Here is a 20,976-nt window from a genome sequence, read left to right on the forward strand (position 1 = left end):
GGTTGTTAATGTGTCAGCCTGAGCAGGTACAAACCTATCCGAGAGCTTGACCCCGTAATTGGATGTGGTATTAGCAGAGCCTGTCCAAGAATTACTAAAATGCACCTTGCCAAAGGGTGTGTGATGGCTGTGGGAGGGGGAGGCTGCCCAGCTTTTGGCAGCAGGTGTGAACCAGGACTTCTCACTGAGCCCTGGGGCTCTCCTGGCCCCCGACTCCCATGCTGGGGGGAGCCCCACTGGTCTAGCTGGGGGACCACTGGCCATTGCAAGACCCTGTTAACTGCTGGGAAATGGAAACCTACTCCCTTGGGCTTGGGAGGCTGTTTAACAGCCGGAGGGCTGAAGCTATTCCCATGGCTTAGCCTCTTTGGGCTCCTCAGCTGTGATTTTTCTCCCATGCTGGGTTTTGCTGGTGGCATTGGCACTGCAGGGGCATTGCTCAGGGTGATGGGTCTGGTAGGACACAGCGTATGGGGTTGTGCCTGCACTCAAATCTGTATCCCCCCTCCACCCCATGTACATCACCAGCGCAGGGGATACTCATTTCTGTTTAACCCATTTTCCAGTGGACTGGCATAAATATGCAACAGGAGCAAGAGCAGCACTATGCTGCAAGAATTGTAAGTCTCCAGGTGACTGAGACCCCTGCTACAGGAGGCAAGAAAGCGTTTTAAAACTTCAATCAGCTTTATTTAAGTAAGTTCAATCACAGCCTGCAAGAGTGGCAGCCCAAACACAGCTAAGGCCCTATGCAAACCCAGGGCAGGCTCAGAGTGCTGACAAGCAGGCACAAGTAAGTGGGGTAGGAAAGCAGAGTCTGTTTCAGGAAGGGAGATGGTGGGGAGCTCTCTGGCTTCTCACTTCATGTGTATGCCACCTGGATCTTGGGGCAAAGTGCCATGCATTGAGGTGGTGCAGGCACCAGGCTGTTCCCCAAGGCTGTTCAGAGAGATTCCCCAAGCCAGCTGGCAGAGCACAAGCTTTGTCTTGCGGGATTAAGGTGGTAGAGACAGGGTTAACTTGAACACTGGGTTTTCTGGATGGGGTCACGCCAGCCCGACCCTGGGCATGGGGCTGCAGGACTGTGTGGATGGTAGCAGGATGCCCTAGGCTCAGTGTGTGGAGATGCTGGGATAGCAACACTTCACCAGCACACCCTGTGCTGATCTAAGCTCTGCAGGTCTCAGTGTCCATGCTCTTGGCCATGGATGGCTTTCTCCTGGGGATGGTGGTAGTGGGAGCCCAAGACCCTGACCATCCCAAGCACTGCTGCACAGGTGCTGGGATTGAACAATGAAGACTGCAGCCCAAGGGTGAAATGGCATGGGGTAGGGTCAGAAGTTCTCATAGTGATGTGCAAAGTAGGTCTGGTCCTTCTTGTTCAGCTGCTGACAAGCCTTTTCCACACTCTTTGTCATCCCAGGTGGGCCACAGCTGAACACCCCAATCTTCTGCACCTGGGGAAGGAAGGAGGCACAGGGGTCAAACCCAGCAGCACCAGCTCTCCCCCCAGCCCAGCCCCCCTTGGCCCTTTGTCCTCTGGCAGCTTTGAGCACGGACGCTGGCCAAGCAGTCTGTTCCAGCCTGAGAAGGCTTTTGGGGAAGGTTGTCACCTCCCCGTGGAGCTGCTGGGGCCAAGGAAGAAAGATGGGATTCCCCAGGGTCTCTGCCAGCTCTGGGCAGCTGTTGCAGACAAGGTCTCATCCTAGCAGGGTGTGTTTGGCTGGTACGGGTCATTGCTGACTCTTGCAGCTCATCCTGACTGCGGAGGGAAAGTGGGGTTCATGCCCCAAGTTCTCAAGGGCCTCAGGGACAGGCTGGGACCAGTCCTCTGCACTGGTCAGTGGGTGCCCCTCCGCCTGTCCCCAGCCAGGCACTGACCTCAGGGTGCACCTCCTGCAGCGAGCTGAAGAAGGGTGCGAAGGGAGGGCGCCCAAAATGGGTGATAGAGCGCAGCCCTGTGAACAGGCTCTTGTTCAGCACCTTCTGAAAGTGCCGCTCGCAGATGTACTGGAAGAGAGATTGCGGCACGTCAGATGGCCCAGCATGGCATGACAGCCTCCTTGGTGGGTAGCCAGGCTCACCAGCATGGTGGTGCGCAGATCAAACTTCTCAGCCAGCTGTGTGATGTAGATATGTACAGAAACCAAGTTGTTCCTGTCTGTCTCCTCCACCTCATGGATGATATCCGCCAGCCATTCAAACTGCCGCTGTGTGCGTGTCACCCAAATGAAGTAGATCTGTGGCACATGGGGATGAGGCTCAGAGTGGGGCCAGCACCCTTATGCATGTCCATGGGGCTCCTTCCCAGACAGATCATGGAGGATTTTACCCCAAAGTGGCCAGCAGCAGTAGGAGGCATCTCAGAAGGACTCTTGTCTTTCAGATGCTTCCTCTTACCTTCTTACACAGCAGCTTGGAGTTTATGGATGACTTGAAGACCAGGTCCTTGAGGATGGATGCGAAGGGCGTCACCCCAATGCCTCCTCCCACTAGCACAGACACCTTGAACTTGTTCCACTCCTGGTGGCCCTCCCCAAAGGGCCCGTCCAGATACAGCTGGAAAGGAGCCAGCCATCAGCAGAACATCTCCTGCCTCTGCTTGCCCACATATTTGCCACATTCAAGGCTTGAGAACCCATTGCTGAGATGCTCTTGGGCTCGGATGTCCCTGTCCCTGGAGAAGCAGCATGGGACTCACCTTGGGCAGCTTGCCGATGAGGGCCAGGCTCTCTGGGGAGTAGATCTCCCGCAGGCGGGTGGTCCAGGGCCCCACAGCCCGGATGTGCAGGCTCAGCGTGTCCTCATGCGGCGCTGAGGTCAGGGTGAAGGGGTGGTACTCGGTGGTGCCCAGGGCCATGCAGGCAATGCGCACCCACTGCCCAGACTTGTAGTCAAAGTCCTGTGGCCGCTGGAACTGGAGGTGGGTGACACCTGGCGGGGAGGGGGGTTCGCTGAGCTGGACACATTGGGTAGTGTAGGTTCCTCCATCACTGCAGCCCCTCGACGCTCTTGAAGAGCCTGGGCTGAGCTCATGCCATATGGCCGGGGATGTTTGTTGTGGTACCTGAGGGCAGGAGCTCAGCTTTCACCACGCTGATCTCCACCTTCTTCCTGCTCAGACTGAGCAGCTTGTCTGCACTGTAGATGAGAGCTGGGATGATGAAGTAGATGTGGAAGCGGGGCTGCTGGATCAGTGCGTAGCTGCCGTGGATGATGACCTGGGCAGGCAGGAGCCCCCCATCAGGATGGTGCTCAGCACAGCAAGCCATTGTCCCATGGTTGATTTGGTGGCAGCTCAGCAGCAGTGGGGAGCTGGGACTGGGCCCACCAGCTCCTTGGGATCTCCCCAACTATTTCATCTCATCAGCTGGACTGACCCACAGGCTTGCAGTGCATCAGCACCACCCACCCTTTCCTCCCAGCCTAAAGGCTTTACCAGGATGTAGAGCAGCACATAGAGGTGGTGGGTGATCCAGAAGCCCTGGAAGCTGACGCGTCGGAAGTGGTGGGTGGCAAACACGTACATCACGGCCAGGATCACAAGCAGCAGCACTCCTGTCATGCCTGCGAGAGGAGGGGTTGGGGAGGTCCCAGGGGGGATCAGGGCAGCCCCCAGGGGCTCCACCTGGGGTGGGCAGAGGGCTGCCCATCCTGAGCACAGGCATGCAGGTGTGCCTGCTAGGTGGTCTCACCTGGAATAGTCTGGAAGAACCACCAGTAATACTTCTGTGGGAGCTGTGACCTGGAGAGGGACAAGAGACAGCACCACAGAGTGGTCAGAGCAAACCCCTGGTTTCCACTTTCATTCCTGTCCCCGCCCAGGACACTCTGGACTGTGCTTTAAATTTCACCTACCCATCATCTGTAAAGACACTGGAGAAGAGACAGGACAACACGCTGAGCGGCATGACTGAGAAGATGTAGACATTCACTATGTGGCCTGCAGTGTGGAGCACTGTAAGAGACAGAACCCAGGAGAGAGAAGCATCACTGCTGCTGTGGATGGAGATGCAGCAGACCCTGCTGATGTGCCCAGGGACCTGCTCTTCTCTGGTGCAAAGTGTCTGTCTCTGCAGGCTCCTTACAGGCCTTCAAGCTTCTGCCTGGTCCTGCTGTGCCATGATGAGCTGGTCCTCCTGCTTTAGCTGTGGTTCATGGGCAGCACATGTCCCAGCAGCCCACCTACCTGAGAAAATCAGGGCTGCCATAGCAATCCAGCGGTGGAAGTCTACGGCAGCATCAAAGGGGATGTAGTGATTGAGGAAGGTCTCCCGCAGGACAGTGATGAGGTTGCGGCACATGGTAAGCAGGATGTAGGAGTACATGAAGGAGATGCAGGCAGCTGATCCCCGAGAGATGATGATCCCCACGAAGGTGGTCTGAGTAATTCCAGTGCTGGGGGATGCAAAGGTGTAGTCTAGGGAGAGTGAACAGAGGGGGTGTCAGTATGCCTGGCACTGAGGACCGTGACCCTTCCTGCAACAAGGGGACAGCCAGCTGTGTGGCTTCACCAAGAAAAGGTCACGAAGGACTGGGCTGTGTGGGGACAGGGGCACGATTCTTTGTGTCAGACCCCCCAGAGCTGCTGGGTGACAGTCTCCTCAGAAGTCAAGGGAGAGGATTGTCCTCTGCTGGGCACTGTAACTGCACCTTGGTGTTGTGTCCTCAGTTGAGCATCCCAATATGAGAGGTGTCAACAAACTGAAATGAGTCTAGTGGAGGCCACCAGGGTGGGTGGGAGCTGGAGAATGTCACGTAGGGGAAAGACTGAGGGAAATGGGCTTGTTCAGGCTGGAGGAGATGGGTCAGGGAATACCTTGTAGCTGTCTGCAACAACTTAATGGGTGTTAGGGAGGGGAAGAGTGCCAAACTCAGTGATGTACAGCGAAAGGCCAAAAGGCGACAGCATACATTTCACTGAAGGAAATTAAGGTTTGATGTAAAATAAAAACTCTTCACGGGGAGGATGGTCAAAAACTAGTTAAGCCCCAATGAGGTGGTGGGATCTCTGACCTTGGAGCTCCTCAAAGCTTCTTAAGACAAAGGCTCCAGCAGCCTTGATTCAGCTTTGAAATTGACCTTGCTCTGAGCAGGGTGTTGGACCAGACCCCTCCAGAGGTCCCCTACAACCCCAGAATAACTTTTGGTTATTCCAGGGGAGGACCAACACTATTGCCTAAAGCTGTGCCGGGACCTTTCACACCCCAGCATAGTCCATGCAACCACTAGCTTTGAGGAGCCAAGCCCACACACCCCTCCACATCTGGGGCAGCCAAGCTGGATGGGCACTCACAGTAGGCTCTCTCCACGAACACACCAGCAGTGATGGCGGAGAAGAGGACCACACAGACAACATGGCGCCGGTAATTCTCAACGAAGCGCTTGAACTCCTGGATCTTCTGCTGAACTTTGTTCCGCTTGTACTTCTTCCGTTGTGCTTCAGTGTACAAATGCAGCCGGTACTGATTCACCCTGGAAAATATAAGGGGGCTGGTGTCATTTTGAGGCTTAGCTGGCAAGGTATGGCTCAGGGACACACAGCCCAGGTTTGGGTCTTCCTCCCTGTATAGCACTGTGACTGCCTCTGCACACCAGTGGGGGCAGCGACCTGAAGAGCACAGTGTCAGCGGCTGATCTCAGGTCATCCCAGTCTATACACCTTTGAAAGCTGGCAACAAACGTACACATAGTGACTCTTAAACTAAACTGTAGATAAGAACTGTGAAAGATAATTTTCATAGTAATGTTCAGCCCTCCAAACTGATCCCAAGGTAGGGGAAGTTTGTCGGAGCTATTATGGCAAATCAGGATATCCTGGTCATGTGTAACAACCACATAACTGCTTCTTTGTAGAAGTATTTGCTGCTGCCGCAGCATTGAGGACCAGAGTCTCTCCTGTAGCTCTCGCAGGGAGCCTACAGGTGAACCAGCAGCATCCCAAGGGGCAGAGGAGTGCAGGCAGGACCTGCCGGGCAAAGCCTCTCTTTGCAGGCAAGGCACACCACTCTAAACACTATTGCAGGCTCTGGAGTTGGCCACTTCATTTACTTTTTTTGTTATGTTTTTTTCATAGAGGCACATCACCCAGATCCAGCTGTGGCACCATCCCTACTGAGACAGGGCTGTTCCCGTAGCTCCTTGGCCAGCGAGAGGCTGTGATGTGCCTGCCTGGACTGGGGCACCTCCTGCAGGGATGGTCTCGCATCCCTTCCCTGCGTTGCACCACCGTCACTGGGGTGCTGGTTCCTTGCAGCAGTGCCCTTTGACCGGAGGGCGTGTGACACAGAAACATGAGAAACAGCAAATGGCTGAACCCAAACCTGAGAAGCGCACCTGGCGAGGAGACAGTATACTTACTTTCTGCCTGGCCTCTTCCTCAGTTCTCGTCCTTCTTGCTCTATGAAGTGGCTCATGGTGTCCAGGTTTGGGTCTTTCTCCTCCTCTGAGATGGTTCTGTTGGAAATAGAGCTATCTCTAGCCCAAAGCTGTATTTGCAGGAAGGGCTTGGCAAAATTTCCCCCAGTTCTCTACTTTCCATGTCAGGCTCAGCTGAGAAGACATTTAGTTCTTTCTGCAGGCCTGCCCGTGTTAGCTTTAACTGCATGGTACATGGGCTGGATTCACTCCAGGTTAACCCACTTCTTTGAAAAGCAAGGTAGGATGCCCACATCCCCACATACGGATGCAATGGGGGCTCTGAAGAAGGCAATATCTCCTCTCTGCCTGCCTGGGTGACAGGGGAGGAGGGCAGCAGCCCCACCAAAGCATTGGGCTTGCTCACGGCCATGTCCCAGCACTGTCATCCCCCTTCTCCAGTGCTAGGTGTGCAAACAGACAGTGAGGGCATTTGTTGGAGGAGCTGAGGTGAAGGATGGATGTGCATCAGGGCAGAAAGAGAAGAAGAAATAGCAGCAGCAAGGCTCAGGAGGAGAGCTTACCCTTTTGGCTCTTTCTTTTTTATGAAGGAGACGCGGCTGTAAAGGTTTTGCTTGAGCACCTCAGGGACACCTTTGAAAAGCCAAAAGGACAAACAGCCGTTCAAGGATCTGTGAGATGTGGTGGACAAGGTTTAGGCATCGCCCCTGGGCAGGGGTGTGGTGGGGAGAGGCTCTGAGCTGACCCAAAAGTGTCACACATGGAGCAACAGCTGATGCCCCAATACTGCAGTTGGGTTGGAGAGATTGATGGGACAAGATTTGGGAGCTATGTACTGGGTGCTGCCCATCACCTACAGCCCTGCAGGGTCTGGGGTCACCCACTGCTCCTGCCCACTGACCTTTGACGCAGAGCTGGGTGAGACGAAGCTCGCTGTCATGGTCCCGCAGCATGTAGTGGAAATCCTCCCATGTCAGCTCATCCCTGTCCTGAAACCCTGAGGCCCGAAACATGGACTCTGTCACCTGCTCTGCCTGGTCTCTTGACAGGCAGTTGTTGGAGATCTCAATGAAGGACCTGTAGCAATGAGGAGAGATGGGAACTTCAGAGGGCCACAGCTTGAGTCCTTCAAACAACAGAAGGCAGAGCCCCAGACCAGTTTTGCGGGAGCCCATGGGCTCTCGTGTGGCACACTCAGTGAGTGAAGCACAGAAATGGACCTGCTTTTGAAGACATCTGTGTTTACAGACATTGCAAAAACATCTTGAAAGATGAAGAGAAGTACCTGAGCATCCTCAGAAACTCCTCCTTGGAGAGGAACCCATTCTCATCAATGTCATACATCCTGAACATCACCTTGGACTTCTCCTCTGGGGACCCTAGTGGTAAGAACAAGTAAGTAAGAACTAGATCCTATTTTCATCAACAAATGTGCTCTCAAGCATTGTCTCTAGAGTATGGACCTGCAGCAGCAAACGTCAACACTGAAAGCACACTGCTGATCATAGCTTGACTAGTGACTGAACGTGAATAGCGTGCCGCCCTTTCTCGCACTTGACTTTCTCAAGTGCAAGGTAAAAAATCAGGTAGATACACATTCTTTCTTGTACATTATTTTGCAAACTGAAAACGTGCTTTTGCACAGCAATGATTTTTCTGGGCGCTGCTTTGATTGAATCTGGCATTCATCACCTCCATCTATGAATTCATTATTCCAGTTGTCATTTAGGGAAGATCAGTTACTATCGTCTCTCAAGGACAGGATGCATGGTCCACCCAGGAGAGAGGGCAGAGTTGTCTATGGTGGTGAAAGATAGCTCCCTTCATGAAAAGTCTTTCAGAAGACATAATTGCATTGCCACTGCCCCATAACTCAAGCTGAAGCTGTCCTAAGTGAAGGGAATTTTAATCTGTAGGAGTGTCTACGGATTGACCTGCTGGATGCATCACTCTGCTGGTGGCATTGGCAGAGCCTAGAAACAGCACTGAGGGCAACAGATGAAAACATTAACCAGCTCCAGCTCCCACCTTTCATGAAGACCACCAAGATGTCCAGGAATTCCCGGAAGGAGATGTAGCCGTTGCCATCTTTGTCAGCCAGGGAGAACATAGAGTCCACAAACATGGAGTGGGCTTTGAGTCCCAGGGCCTCGGCAAACTCTGCCCTGCTCAGCTCACACACTAGAGACTCCTTTGCCTTCTGTGAAGATTCAAAGTTGAGTTCTCCAGCATCGGACCTGTCGATTTCCAGCACCTGCCGGTTGTAACCCACAAAAGAAATGCCATGAGTGCTGGCAGAGCAGAAGGCTGGTGTTCACTTGCCTGACCTGTTGCACAAGGACCAGTGGCTTTCCTGGCACAAAACTCATGGGAGATACCATAGGAAAGTCCCGTGTGTCTCCTACACAATGTGACTGTCGTACTAAATGCCAGTGACCATCATGGAGACCTCAGTTACATCATCCACAACTCTCTTTGTAACTTTAGACACTTACATCACCACAACAGAACTCCCTTTGTCTTCTCCAAGGGAAAATGTCTCTTGGTCCTAAAGTATTGGCAGATTCCTTGTGCATAGCTTACCAGCTCTTACAGTGAGCGACATCAGCAACGTTCATGGCTTAATCAATACAGAAACACCTTCCCCCATGCATCAGAGCCTGCCACACTTCTACTGACCTGAGCAAACAGGTGCCTGAAGAAAGTCTCCAGCATTTGTTTTCTCTGCTCCTGAGTGACTGCCCGTTTCATCAGGTTCTGCTCCTTCATCTCAGACACATGCAGACGAAGGCTGCTCTCCTCCAAGTGGCCTCGTAGCTTCCCAATGAAGTTTCTCCTCTCTGCCTCCTCGCTGAAAAGCAGCACCTGCAGAAGACACCATGGAGTGGCTGCGAGCAGCAGAGGCTCAGCTGGGATGTGAGTGCTGACGCTTTTCACCACAGTGGTCACTCCATGGTATGAGCTGGACCTGGTGGTTCTCAGGAGTTGTGCATGAGCAGCAGGAGAGGACTGTGGACAGTCCAGGGGAAGGTATCATACCTCAGGCATCATAGTACTCACCAGGTCATACTCCTTGGGTCTCTTCAGGAGGAGAGCTCTGTTCGCTTTGTTGCTGGAGAGGATCACCTCCACCCTTTGATGGGCTTTCAGGCTGATGCTCCGGAGCACAGACCCTCTCCCATCCAGCACTTTGAGCACTTCATCAGTTTGGAGCTGGACGTAGACAGGAGAGCTGTCTGTCCTGGGACCGTGCCACTCCATGGCTGATGGGAGAGAGCACAGGACTCAGCTGGAAATGCACACCTGGGCTCCTCCTATTCATCCCAGCACCTCCTTCACCAAGATGCAGTTTGGGAGTGATTTCATGACCAGACACACATGCTGAAAGCAAAATTATGCTCTCCCAATTGCAGAGCTCAAGTGCATGGGCACAGAAGGAGTACAGACCATGGAGCAGGGAGGCAGGATTTTTCCATTGTCCAGAGCAAGGAGATACAGTCCCTATCCTGGAGCTACCAGTACAGCTGCTCTGCATAGGTTTCCTTCAGGTAAGGTGTGATCTGGAGAGGGCTGGAATTAAAGGGTCATAGGATGACTCAGGTTGGAAAGGACTTCGGTTGGAAGGGTCTCTCGCCCAACCTCCTGCCCAAAATAGGACCAGCTACAGGGTCAGGCCAGTCTGCTCAAGGCTTTATCTGGTCAGGTCTTAGATATGACGGAGATTGCACCACCACTTTGGGCTACCTGCTCCACTGCTTGGCTATCCTCCTGGGGAAACAGTTTCTCCTTATATCCAGTCTGGATATAAGCTCCAAGCCCAGCCTGCCTTGGGATGTGCCCTGACTTCAGCAGCATCACCAGATGCCATCATAGGATTGACAGTGCCACCTCACCGCATATCGCCTCGCTGGTCACTTCCCTCCGCACACTGGGGCCCTGCTCCTTCTGCAGCTTCTTGAAATCTCTCTTGCGGAAAACAGCAACGATCCAGGCAACAAACAGAGTCACTGTGGACACAGGGGAGAAGGAGGAATGAGATATCATAAAGCTCCTTTCCACTTTGGCAGCATCACCTGCATGATTTATTTCTTCCACATCACCCCTGGTTCAATGCTGTGTGGATTTATTTAATGCGGAGATGCTCCATGAAAGCCCTGCTCCCTCCTGGTGCCCAAGGACCCTGCCATCTCAAGGACCATGGAGTGACCAGGACTCAGCAGCACCTGCTGGGACGTGCTTGGTCCATAGGCACTTAGCCCCTTTCTCCAGTAGAAAAGGAGATGGGTAAAGAAACGGAGTGGCAAACCTAAAGGCAGACAGCAGAGGACAACAATGATGATCCCGAAGCCTGTGCCACTGCCTTCGAAGTAGTCCAGCACCATCAAGGGCGTGCAGTTGGCCAGGTGTTGAGCCGTCAGCTGCTGGGGCTGGGGGCACGGGTCCCCTGCATGTGGGGAGACAGGCTGTGAGTGTCATGGACCTTTTACCCATCTCACCTCCATCGTCCCCAGGAACCTCTGCATTAAGATGATGGTGAGGTTTGTTGCCAAGTGACCCAGGGAGCACTGCAAAACTGGGGTGCTTGAGTTAAACTCCATATCTTAGGGAACAATTGTTTTTTTCCAGGTTGAACCTTTGCCTGCCAGAACAAAGCAAGTGCAGAACTGGACTTGAGTACTCTGGGAGTTCAGTTCCATCATCTCACCTGATGGGATGGGCTGAGCAAGAAGCACCCTGGGCCATGGCAAACTGGGGCTCAGAGCCTCTGCTCATCTGGGTGCTGCAAACCCAGGGAGTCCTCCTGGTACAATTGCATGGAACATAAGCCAAGGGAATGAAAACTCCTTGCAAGGGTTCAAATGTGCACCAAATAAAATGCTTTCAGTAAGTGGGAAGGGTGTGGCAAGATCCCAAGAAGAAAAGGCATACTGCTGTGTCTGGCCTCACCTCACCCTAAGCATGGCAGCAGGAGGGAGAGGAAAGCTCATTTTAAGGATGGTGCAGGAGGGCACCAGGGTGAGGGATGCACAGCAGGCACAGGACTAGGCTGCTCCTAGTCTCCTGTGAACCCAACATGTGCTGGAGTGCAAGCTCCAGGTTCTCCCCAAGCTGAAAGCCAGCTGATGCAGGTCGTACTGCTGTTGCAACCACATCTGCAGGAACACCTGGCCAGCTCTTCCAACAGGGCTGGTTAACCAACAGCCCAGTCAATGGAGCAGCCAGGCGAGGGGGTGGGTATGGGGGGGTGTTGCAGTACAACACCCAGGGCATATGTAGGGGTTAGTGCAATTAAAGGCAAAAGTAGGGAATGATACACAGTTATGGTACACAAAGCTTAACTCATCTGCAAACTCCATGATGTTTCAGGTCACTCATCAGTTTAACCTGCAACCTGTGTGTGCTTGTATAGAGAAGGAGCTAGAGGACACGTCAGTGAGGAGCGTGACAGTGTGGGGTAGGCAGAGGCTGAGTTCTAACCCTAGCATGACTTTCAAGGGCATCAGTTGTATTTTTGTACCCAGACATCCTTCCAGGCCTCATGCAATTCACCTGCCTGGACTTCAGCCCACTTTCAATGTCAGTGCTGCCTGCCTCACCTATAAGCAACCCTTGTATCTTGCACACATTTCGCTGGCTTAGGGGCATAGCAGGTGTCAGGCTGGAGGAACTGCCAGCCCAGTGCTTTCCCTGTGTCACTGAGTCACCATCTGTGTCACCAAGATGGGTCTGCTTTCCTCCCTAACTTGCCAGTGCTGTTTGCTCCCGGTGCCCTGCCTTTACACGCAGCACTCACCCTCTCTCCAGACAAACACGTGGGGCTGGAGGTCTGTGGGGTCTGCGTGGGTGACGGCAGCCAGGATGTCGTGGAAGGTGGTGTTACGAATCTTTCCAATTTCTTCTGCTGTGAACAGCCTGGGGAAAAAGATACGGGGCCAGATGGTGGCCCTGGGTGTCACCGGGCAGCAGCAGGAGGGTTTCACTCCTGGCACTGTTTTAGGAACTGAGGAAGCTGGAGGATGTGTTACGGGGGCTTGCAGAGCAGTGGGCAGCCTGCCAGATGGGGAAGAGGCATTTACCCATTCTTGGTGTTTTCAAACCAAAACCTGTCACCATCACGCAGGCGCACAAACTGGTCCAGGATGATGGCACTGAAGAGGGAGCTGTCAGCCTCCAGCATGCCTCCGGGGAGCAGCTCCAGCCCAGCTGTATTGTTGGCATACAGCACAGCGACCTTCTCCAGCACCTGGCCAGAAACCCACACGGCACATGTGAGCAGAAGGAATTCTGCCAGGGCATCAGAAAGTCTTGGCAAGTCTCAGAAGGAGTGAGGAACATGCGTTTCTCAGGCATCACATGTCCATGGGCTGTGAAGATGCTCAGCCCCACACACCCTTGAGCTCACAACTTGGACTTGAGCAACTAAGCATCAGTCCCAGCGCATCTCGGCTCCAGGAGGAGCAGAGCATCCAGCTGCGTGGGAGCTTAGCACCAGGGCAGGATATATATAGTCGTGCCGTGTAACTGCACAGTTACACCAATGCAATAGCCCTGCAGGCATGAAAATAAGTTAGCACACGGATGCCCCACTTCCTACATTGCTGGAGAAGCCAGTTACTGCCTGGACTGCCCCAACATCCTTTGACCCACACTCTCTCCGTGCCCAGACCAGTTCCTGTTACCTGTTGCTCCAGGTGTGGGGCAAGGTCTGACCAGCTCTGGAGAGGCTCCAACCCAAATCGCTCCCGGGCTTGGTTATAGGTGGGCAGGCCAAGATCTCGCCCACGCTGAAACCAGCTGGCCACGTAGTCAGTGCGGGAGTACTTCAGGGGCCCATACCAGTAATCTGTGGGTGGATTTGAAGCCATGGTGATGGCAAGGCAGAGCTGGAGGAGCAACACCAACTGCCATAGCTGCTGGGCTGGCCTCATTCCTCTGCCATGGGCCATGCTGAACATGGAGATCATCTCCACGTTCATGTTCTTGTCAGGACAGTCCCATGGACATGCTTATGTCCTGCAGCTTCTCTGCACCTCCATTAACAAGGCTGAAGCTGGTCTGAGCATGTGGTTGGGTGCTGATGGCAGTGGCCATGGGACCTGTCTCCCCACCTCAGCCCCTGCACAGCCCTGGGAGAGAGGGTCCCCCCCACTGATGTGCCAGCTGCAGTACGGGGGAGTGCAGACCTTGGAGATCTTCCACCACAACATTGTCCTCCTGCTCTGCAATCTGTGAGCTCATCCCCAGCAGGAGGTTGTCCACATCGTCTGCCTGCTGCAGCCTGGTGCTCTGAGGGGAAGAGCAGATGATTCCTCACAGGACTGAGAACATGGGGCAGCCCCACACCCCTGAACTGGTGACCATAGGGGTGCAGACCCAGGGACTTCTTCCCAGCTCATTTTCTCCACATCAGCTCAACCCTGAGGTCTGAGCCTGCCGCAGATGAAGGTGGTATCTGGGGATGTCTGGATGGGGAAGAGCTCACACTCCCTTGGTTAGCTGTCACGCTCCCCACCCAATTTCCCTTTCAGATCCCTGTGGTGTCTTCCATAACATAAAGCAAGGAATGAAGCCCCCCCGGCCAGTCTGACATGTCCTCAGGACCCCCATGCCCCCTTACCCGTACCTCTCTGCTCCAGTAGCTGTTGCAGAGCCGCACTGCTGGGAACGGGCCACCAGGGCCAGGCACTTCCTGGAACTGGCACCTGGGGTGTCTGGAACAGAAGAGAAGGGCTGGACCCACAGCTCCCGGGTCTCAACTGTCCCCGCGAGGGGCAGGATGTGGGGAAGGGACTGGGCCCATGCTCAGCCACCACCTCCTCTTGGGCATCCCCTTCTCTGGCACAGACACCGCTCTCCCACAGCCCCACCAGCTTGCTCCTACCTCTTGTAAATGCCTGGTGGCACCATGGTGGCCAGGAATTGCCCTGAAGCCGCCAAAAACTCTGGTGAGAGGCTGGGGTCCAGGTGCTGCTGGTAACCTGTGGGGCAGCAGCCACGGTCCAGCAGCCAGGCTGGAGGGAAAGGGGGCCAAGCTCCCTCTCCTGCCTCATCCCCCAGCTCCCCTGGTCTCCCCACACAGCACTGCCCACCATGCCCCTCACCTTTGTACTCTGGGACGTCTCTCCCCAGCAGGGTTGGCAGCCATTCATACAGCACGATGCTCTAGGGCACAGGGGACCTGGGTCAGGGCCAGTGTTGGGGAGGATGTCAAGGGTCCCAGCAGAGCTGCGGGGGGGATGTCCATCCCTCACCTGAAAATTGGCGATGACCCACTTGCGAGTGTGCTGGAAGAGGTCCTCATCGGACCAGGTGGGGTGTGTCTGGGCCAGCACTGTGGCCAGGTGGTTGTGGTACCGAAACCAGGTGATGCTCTCAGCCTGCAGGAAGAGGTTCTCATTCCCCCAGGCGCTTCCCAGGTCTGCAAGAGCCACTGGGACCATCAGTGGGGGATGCTGCCACTGGGTCTAGGTTTGCCCATGGCTGGAGGAGCAACCCCAGACCTGTGGCTGCAGCCCAGCATCCCCTCATCCCCTCACCCCTCCCTCCTCTCCAGGGACAGAAGCAGCCTGAGCATGCAAGAAGCAGCACCAGGCCCCCAGCATGGACAAAAGGTCAGGCAGGTGAGGAATTCAAAGCAAGCTGAGCAGGTTTTTATTGGTGGCAGCCCCCTTCCCCAGAGGAGTTCGCCTTGGATCAGAGGGATCAGCACCCACAGGTCTCTCTGTGTTGGCTGGGAAATGACCTGTTGCCTCCTGGGGTTGTGGCACCTTACGTTCATGGCATGTCTTTGCTGTGAAGCCTTCACTGGGGCACCTGTCTTCCTGTCCCTTGGGCTGGGAAACTGCCTGCTCTCCCATGGAACTGCTGACCTGCGTGTCCTGGCTCACCGCACACCCATACCCTTTCCTGGGATCCCCTCTGGGCTCAGCTTCAGGGACCACCTGCTCCTCCTACTCATGGTCAGAGGTGGAGCCAAGCAAGTGAAAACCCAAAGAGGATGCCACAATTACCGTAGATTCCCTGGGAGCCACCCTGTCCTGTGGATGGATCCAGCGCCTTCCACATGGGAACCCTCCCGTCTGTCTCCCTTGGGAGGCGCCCGCTGGGCCCCGATGCCAGCTTTCCCCCTGAGAAGTTCCTCAGGACATCACTCCAGGACTGTGAGGGGCCATAGATGGAGCTTCCGTCCAGCCAGCCCGTCACCTCGTTGATCTAGGGCAGGCACAGGGAATGGGCATTAACAGGCACTGGGGTCTCAGTGAAAATCTGCAAAAAGTGCCTGAAAAGCCCCAACCTGTCCCTTTTGGTCCTGCAAAGCAGCCACCCATCCTCTGTTTTAACAAGAACTGTCAGGATGCAAATATATACACCAACAACCTTTATGCAAACTGCAAGAATTAGCACCAGATACAGCAAAAGACCAGGCACAGGTTTTTCAGAAGTACATTTTGGGGCTTTTTCCCATTTATTTTCAACCATGACCAGCAGCAGACATCTGTGAATCCCTACATAAGGCTCTGGTAGCCCTGCCCTCACAGCAGGGAGTCCCACTGCCCTGGCAGCATGTCGAATATCTCCCCTGCCAAATGTTTTCATGAAAACACCCTGGATTTTTCATTTTTCTAAGGTTTGAAATACTGCTAAAAACATGACTTGCTAATCTGGTCTCATCATGGTTTGTCATGTGAAAGGTTCAGGGCCTATTTTGCTTTGGTGATTGTGACTGGGAAACTTTCCAGCACAAAAGAAAAAGCACATGGGCTTGGGAACACATTCAACCTCAACAGCAAAGTACAGAGAAACTGGGGGAAATCTGGATTTTTTCCAAAGTGACTTAAATTCAGAGAAGCTTTACAACTTTATGACAGTACCGGCTCAGTTTTTTCATACATTATTAAGGGTAAGAGTTGGTGCCTTAAAAAATATGCCGTAACTACTGGCCTTCTAGAGCAGCACAGGTGTACAAATTGGTTATGGAAGTTCATTACACTTGCACTAAAAAGGCTGCAGTTATCACTTGTTTCACCAGACACAGGCAGCCCTACCTTTGCTCATTTTGACTGAAGTGGTAACAACTTTGGCAGCCAAGGAAAACTACTAATTGCTCCTGCTTTACCCTTTCCTCTTCCACCTGCCACAAACCATGCAAGATACTAAAATTTGCATTAAAATAGATGGCACAGGCAGATTTAGAGTAATTGCATTTCCTTTGGCCAGGAAAAGTACCGACCATGTGCAACCACAAATGATGCTCTGTGTGAACCAGTACCTTGGAGCTGTGCTTTGGTTTCATTTGCAATTGGCTCAGACATTTGAGAGATGTATGTTTTTAAGGAACCAGTGGTGCTCTCTTTAATTTTTGCAAACATTATTTTGGCTGCTACAGACCCCATTGCTGGGTACCAAGGAATTTAGCCAAAAGGCAAGAGCAAAGGAAACACTACCTACCTGTTCCCGAGGGTTGTTGGGGCTCTGCCCTGTCTCTGTTGCCCAGTGGATGCGCTGGAAAGGCAGGACCACGTCTCCAGTGCCTGCAGGGTCGAAGATGAGGTCTCCAGATGGGATGTGGATGTTCAGGAACTCAGCAGGGCAGCCAGGTTTCTCTGTACCCAGGATGTCCAAGAGCACGTGAAAACCTGGCAAAGACCCAAGCAAGGTCAGCAGCTGGGAAGACTGTCACCAACACTTGGAGCAGGATGTGATGGTGGGCAACCAAGTTGTACATGGGCTGAGTGGACCACCCTGTGCAGCAAGACTGGTTTCCTTCCCGCCTTCGCTGCTGGTTTTCTCCGTGATTTTGAAAAAGTCACTTTGGGCTGGAGCCCAGATGTGCTGAGCTCCAGCCCACAGGAACAAGGCTCCAGGTGCCCCTAGCCAGACCTCATGAGTAGGGTAGGGTCATTCAGGAACCAGGGTGGAGAAACTCAGCCAGTGGATGTTTGGAGACCACCAGCTGCTGGCACCACTTCACCAGGCACAAGGCTCTGCATTTAGCCACTATTCCCTGAGCTCCTCCTTGCCTGGGGCCTTCAAGGCCAAGGGTTGCTGCCGATGCTGAGCCCAGTGGCTGCTGTTGGCCCATTTGAGCTCTGGTGTGATGGGAAAAACTACCTCCAGGGAGAAGCTAAATGGTACTGCACTAGTGTCTTCCCCTCCAGTGGCCCATCCTGGGGCCCAGCACCCTGGCTTGGGTGTATGGGGATGTAGCACCTTAAGCTGTGCAGGGAGCTAGGTGTCTCCACTGCTTTGACAAGTTCAGCCTGTTTTCCCAATGAGCTGAGGGTATTTCCCACAGACAGATGTCCCCAGGCTTGGAGATCCAAGACCCTGCCAAGTTCCTGAGCAACAGCAAAAACTGCTCCAACTTGCAGCAGTTCTGCCCAGCAATCATTCATGGTGTGGCTCTTATTGCATCTGTCAGGCATTTTGCAACGGTGTAACTCTACCACTAAAACAAATGAGGAAGTTCCCAAACGATAAATATCAGCGTTTGGAACAACAGCCAAAGGTCACCGAAAATTCATGCAAGCTGTCTTGGCTGGACAGTACTTTGGTGATACCCAAGGCTTTATCTTTCAGGCGTGGGTCTGCTATGGAGCAGTGGGTGAGGAGCACTCTGACACATGGCCTTGGGGTACGAGAAACCAACTTTTTTTCCACTTGTTGCCAGGCCCCAGCTCTCACCAAAGAAGACAGCCAGCACAGTTACGTTCCTGCGGGAGGGCAGCCCGGAGGGTCCCCGCGCCACCGTGTTGCTGAGCTGGCGAGCGTTGGGCACATGGGGCTCCTGCAGTGCCTGGTAGACACCATCCGCGTAATTGGCTGGCAGGAGACGCAGCAGCCTAGCACCTGCGGCACAAAAGCAACACAGCATGGTTCTGATGGCACCTGACAGGAGATGCAACAAGAGCAGGGTATGCTGGTGTGTGCGAGGGTCCCAGAAGAGAGCAAGAGGATGGCATTGATGCTTATAATGGCCAAGCGCATGTAAGTTTTAGTACCAACACCCAAAACTTCTTGCAGCACTGGGGTCAGAACTCTTAAAACTAGCAGGGATCCTCCATGGGCATGTTCCCTTTCAGGTGTCCTTCTCTGGTCCATGTGCATCCCCATTGCCTCCTAGAGGTCTGGGGTGGTGTGCTCCAGTGGGTAACTGGGGTGATGTTAAGATGCCCACATTGACTATATAATCCTGCACAAGCATGGTGATTGTCAGCACCGTAGGAAACAGGAGAGGAAACAGCCAGAGAGGCAGAGAGACAAGGGAGAAGATGAGGGAAACTTTGCACCCACTCCCTGTCTCATAACTGAACAGCCCACAGGCAGGAGGTCATTTCTCACTGATGAGAGAGTTTGTTTCAAAAGGCTCTTCACCAATGTGGTGAGCTTCATTTGATGGAACTCCTCAGAGCTGGAGGAAATCCTGAACTACTGGCTTAGTTTCCATAGGTTTGTTTCCAAATGTTAAGGTCTGATCCATCTGCTCTGGAAGAGGGAGATCATCTCTGCCAGGGACCTGCTGGATCTCTCTGACAGGCCTTGGTGTAACCAGAGGGCTGATGACACACATGTTGAGTCAGCCATTCAGACTCAGAGGAAGCTGTAATTGCCACCATGCCTTGTGACACATGTAGGCAACCGATCTGGGCTGCAGGAAATAGGAGGATTCATAACCTTTAATATTTTAGGTAAGATCCTCCCTGATCCACCCTGGTCCCTGGCTCAGGGACATCTCCTGATAGTGGGCCCACAGGCTGGTTATAAGCATGACAAAGCAGCTCACAACTGGCACAGGGAAATCCCACATGCCTGGCCCAGTACAGACCAGTCCATACTGCACAGCAGCCCAACAGCACAGTATCTGCCCTGTGCAGTGCAGAAAAAGAGTTGGTCTAGCATGCCTGGACCATGAACTCTTCTGTCTCTGGCCTTGTGTTGAATGCTGCTTGAACTGCATGCTGATTCTGGCTGAAGATGCTTTTTCTCAGCTCCGGGATCCCTGACTGTCACTGAAACTCCTGCTGGGAGTAGCTGGGCCCTCCCTGCCATGGATATTTTGAATAGCCCCATAGAGGCACAGCTCTGCTCAGGGACTGATCTAACACCAGCATGACCTGCAGATATTGCCCAGGCGGCAGGTAAAAGTGGCAAGGCCAGGACATGAGAAACAAAGGTGGCCTTCTGGGCCCCTCCAGACTGCTCTAACAGGACTCTTAGGTGCATCTAGGGACCCACCCTGAGTGCAAACAGTCACCTCTAAGGGCCACAAGAGATGGCACTGCCTGCTTACCTGACTGGTTGAGGCTCAAGTCAGAAAGGGTTTCTCTCTCAGTCATAAAGTGAGTCAGATGCCAAGGTGCCACCTCACCCAACCCCACCATCCTCATCCCCAGGCCTGGCACTCACCCACCGAGCCACGGCTGTGGTGCAGCAGGTTGTTGTACCAGCCATCGTAACGTTGGACCTCCCAAGAGATGCTCTCCTGCGCTCCTGGAAGAGGCCAGACCCACTCGGTGAGCAGTATAAAAACCCACATGAAACAATCATCTCCATTACAGAATTGTATTTGTATTGTGATATTTTCACATATTCTTTCTGAAACTTTCTGTACAAGCAGTGTTTTAGACAAGCTTTGCACTCCTTTTGATGCATAAGCAGTGTCTAAAATTAGAAATTCATGCTTGTGATGCTGATGTCCCCAAATTAATTTCTGACCCTCATCAGTCTAGTCCCAAAGGATCTTAATTTCCTCTTTCTCTGTTATTGTATCAGAAGTCTCTCCTTACTTCTGACCCCTACAATGTCCATGTGAGTCAAGCAAAGGCCTTGACACTGAAGTTATTATGCTTTCCCCTATGCATTGTCAGCATCAGCCTTTGCCAAGAAACATGCATTTTGTTTCCTTTGTGTTAATTTATATTGCTTTTATTCTAACACAAGCAAAAAGCCCCAGTTCCTGGTTACAAGCTGTGTACTTCCATAAAGAGCTGTAGGTGAGTCTCCCAGCCTGCAGGCTCTGCAAGTTCAGCATTTTGCTCATTTTCTTTCTTATCATGAAAGAGTCTCTGATGTGATGTCCCATGAGTTAATGGAAATTCCTCTAAGGGCTAGAAACTATCCAGGATCTCCCCTTGGATCCTCTTCCCTGAAACTGTACTTACTCCCTAAGTTCCACGTCACCAGCAGAACCACGGTCAAACTCAACATTATCTCTGCAGATTGCATCGGCCACTGGTCTTTAGAAGCAGCCACCTGTGAATGGAGAGGAGGAGGAGGAAGCTGGAGCTGAGCTGCTCTCAGGGGCTCGGAACATACACAGACCATAATCTCAGCTCCCTCTTGTGGTTTCAGCTTCCTGGTAAAGCCCCTCTGCAGCCACCATCCATCCAACAGCATCTCCCAGTTGGGGCTGTGGGAAGGTGGCAGGGGACACGTGAGACACCGTCACCCTGGGAAAGCTCTGTCAGGAGGTGTCAGCAGGCCTGAGAAGACCTTTCTGCTGGAGCAGGACCAGTAGCCCTGCCTTGGTGTACCCCAGCTGTAGGCTCACAACTCATCATCCGTGCCAGGAAGGCATTAAGCTGTGCCAGCTCTGTT

General features: G+C 53.3%; 1 protein-coding gene across 1 annotated transcript; it reads right to left on the minus strand.

The window, feature by feature from the left end:
- Nucleotides 1–674: 674 nt before the first annotated feature.
- DUOX2 (dual oxidase 2) lies at nt 675–20,630 on the minus strand. The gene is made up of 33 exons (XM_056347581.1): nt 20,541–20,630; nt 19,786–19,869; nt 18,064–18,228; nt 16,828–17,015; nt 15,390–15,591; nt 14,631–14,797; nt 14,481–14,541; nt 14,261–14,357; nt 14,003–14,090; nt 13,563–13,665; nt 13,059–13,222; nt 12,456–12,622; nt 12,173–12,291; nt 10,685–10,822; nt 10,272–10,385; nt 9,439–9,641; nt 9,058–9,243; nt 8,407–8,632; nt 7,664–7,757; nt 7,280–7,455; nt 6,942–7,011; nt 6,361–6,456; nt 5,297–5,475; nt 4,190–4,420; nt 3,859–3,958; nt 3,696–3,745; nt 3,440–3,567; nt 3,068–3,221; nt 2,702–2,934; nt 2,401–2,559; nt 2,085–2,240; nt 1,882–2,010; nt 675–1,457 (listed from the first exon to the last, which is right to left on the minus strand). Exons 1-33 carry the CDS (start codon nt 20,602–20,604, stop codon nt 1,335–1,337), a joined length of 4,614 nt encoding a protein of 1,537 aa, XP_056203556.1. The 5' UTR covers nt 20,605–20,630; the 3' UTR covers nt 675–1,334.
- Between the last annotated feature and the right edge of the window lie 346 nt (nt 20,631–20,976).

This window comes from Falco biarmicus, chromosome 7, assembly GCF_023638135.1.
Source record: "Falco biarmicus isolate bFalBia1 chromosome 7, bFalBia1.pri, whole genome shotgun sequence".
Lineage (NCBI taxonomy): Eukaryota > Metazoa > Chordata > Aves > Falconiformes > Falconidae > Falco > Falco biarmicus.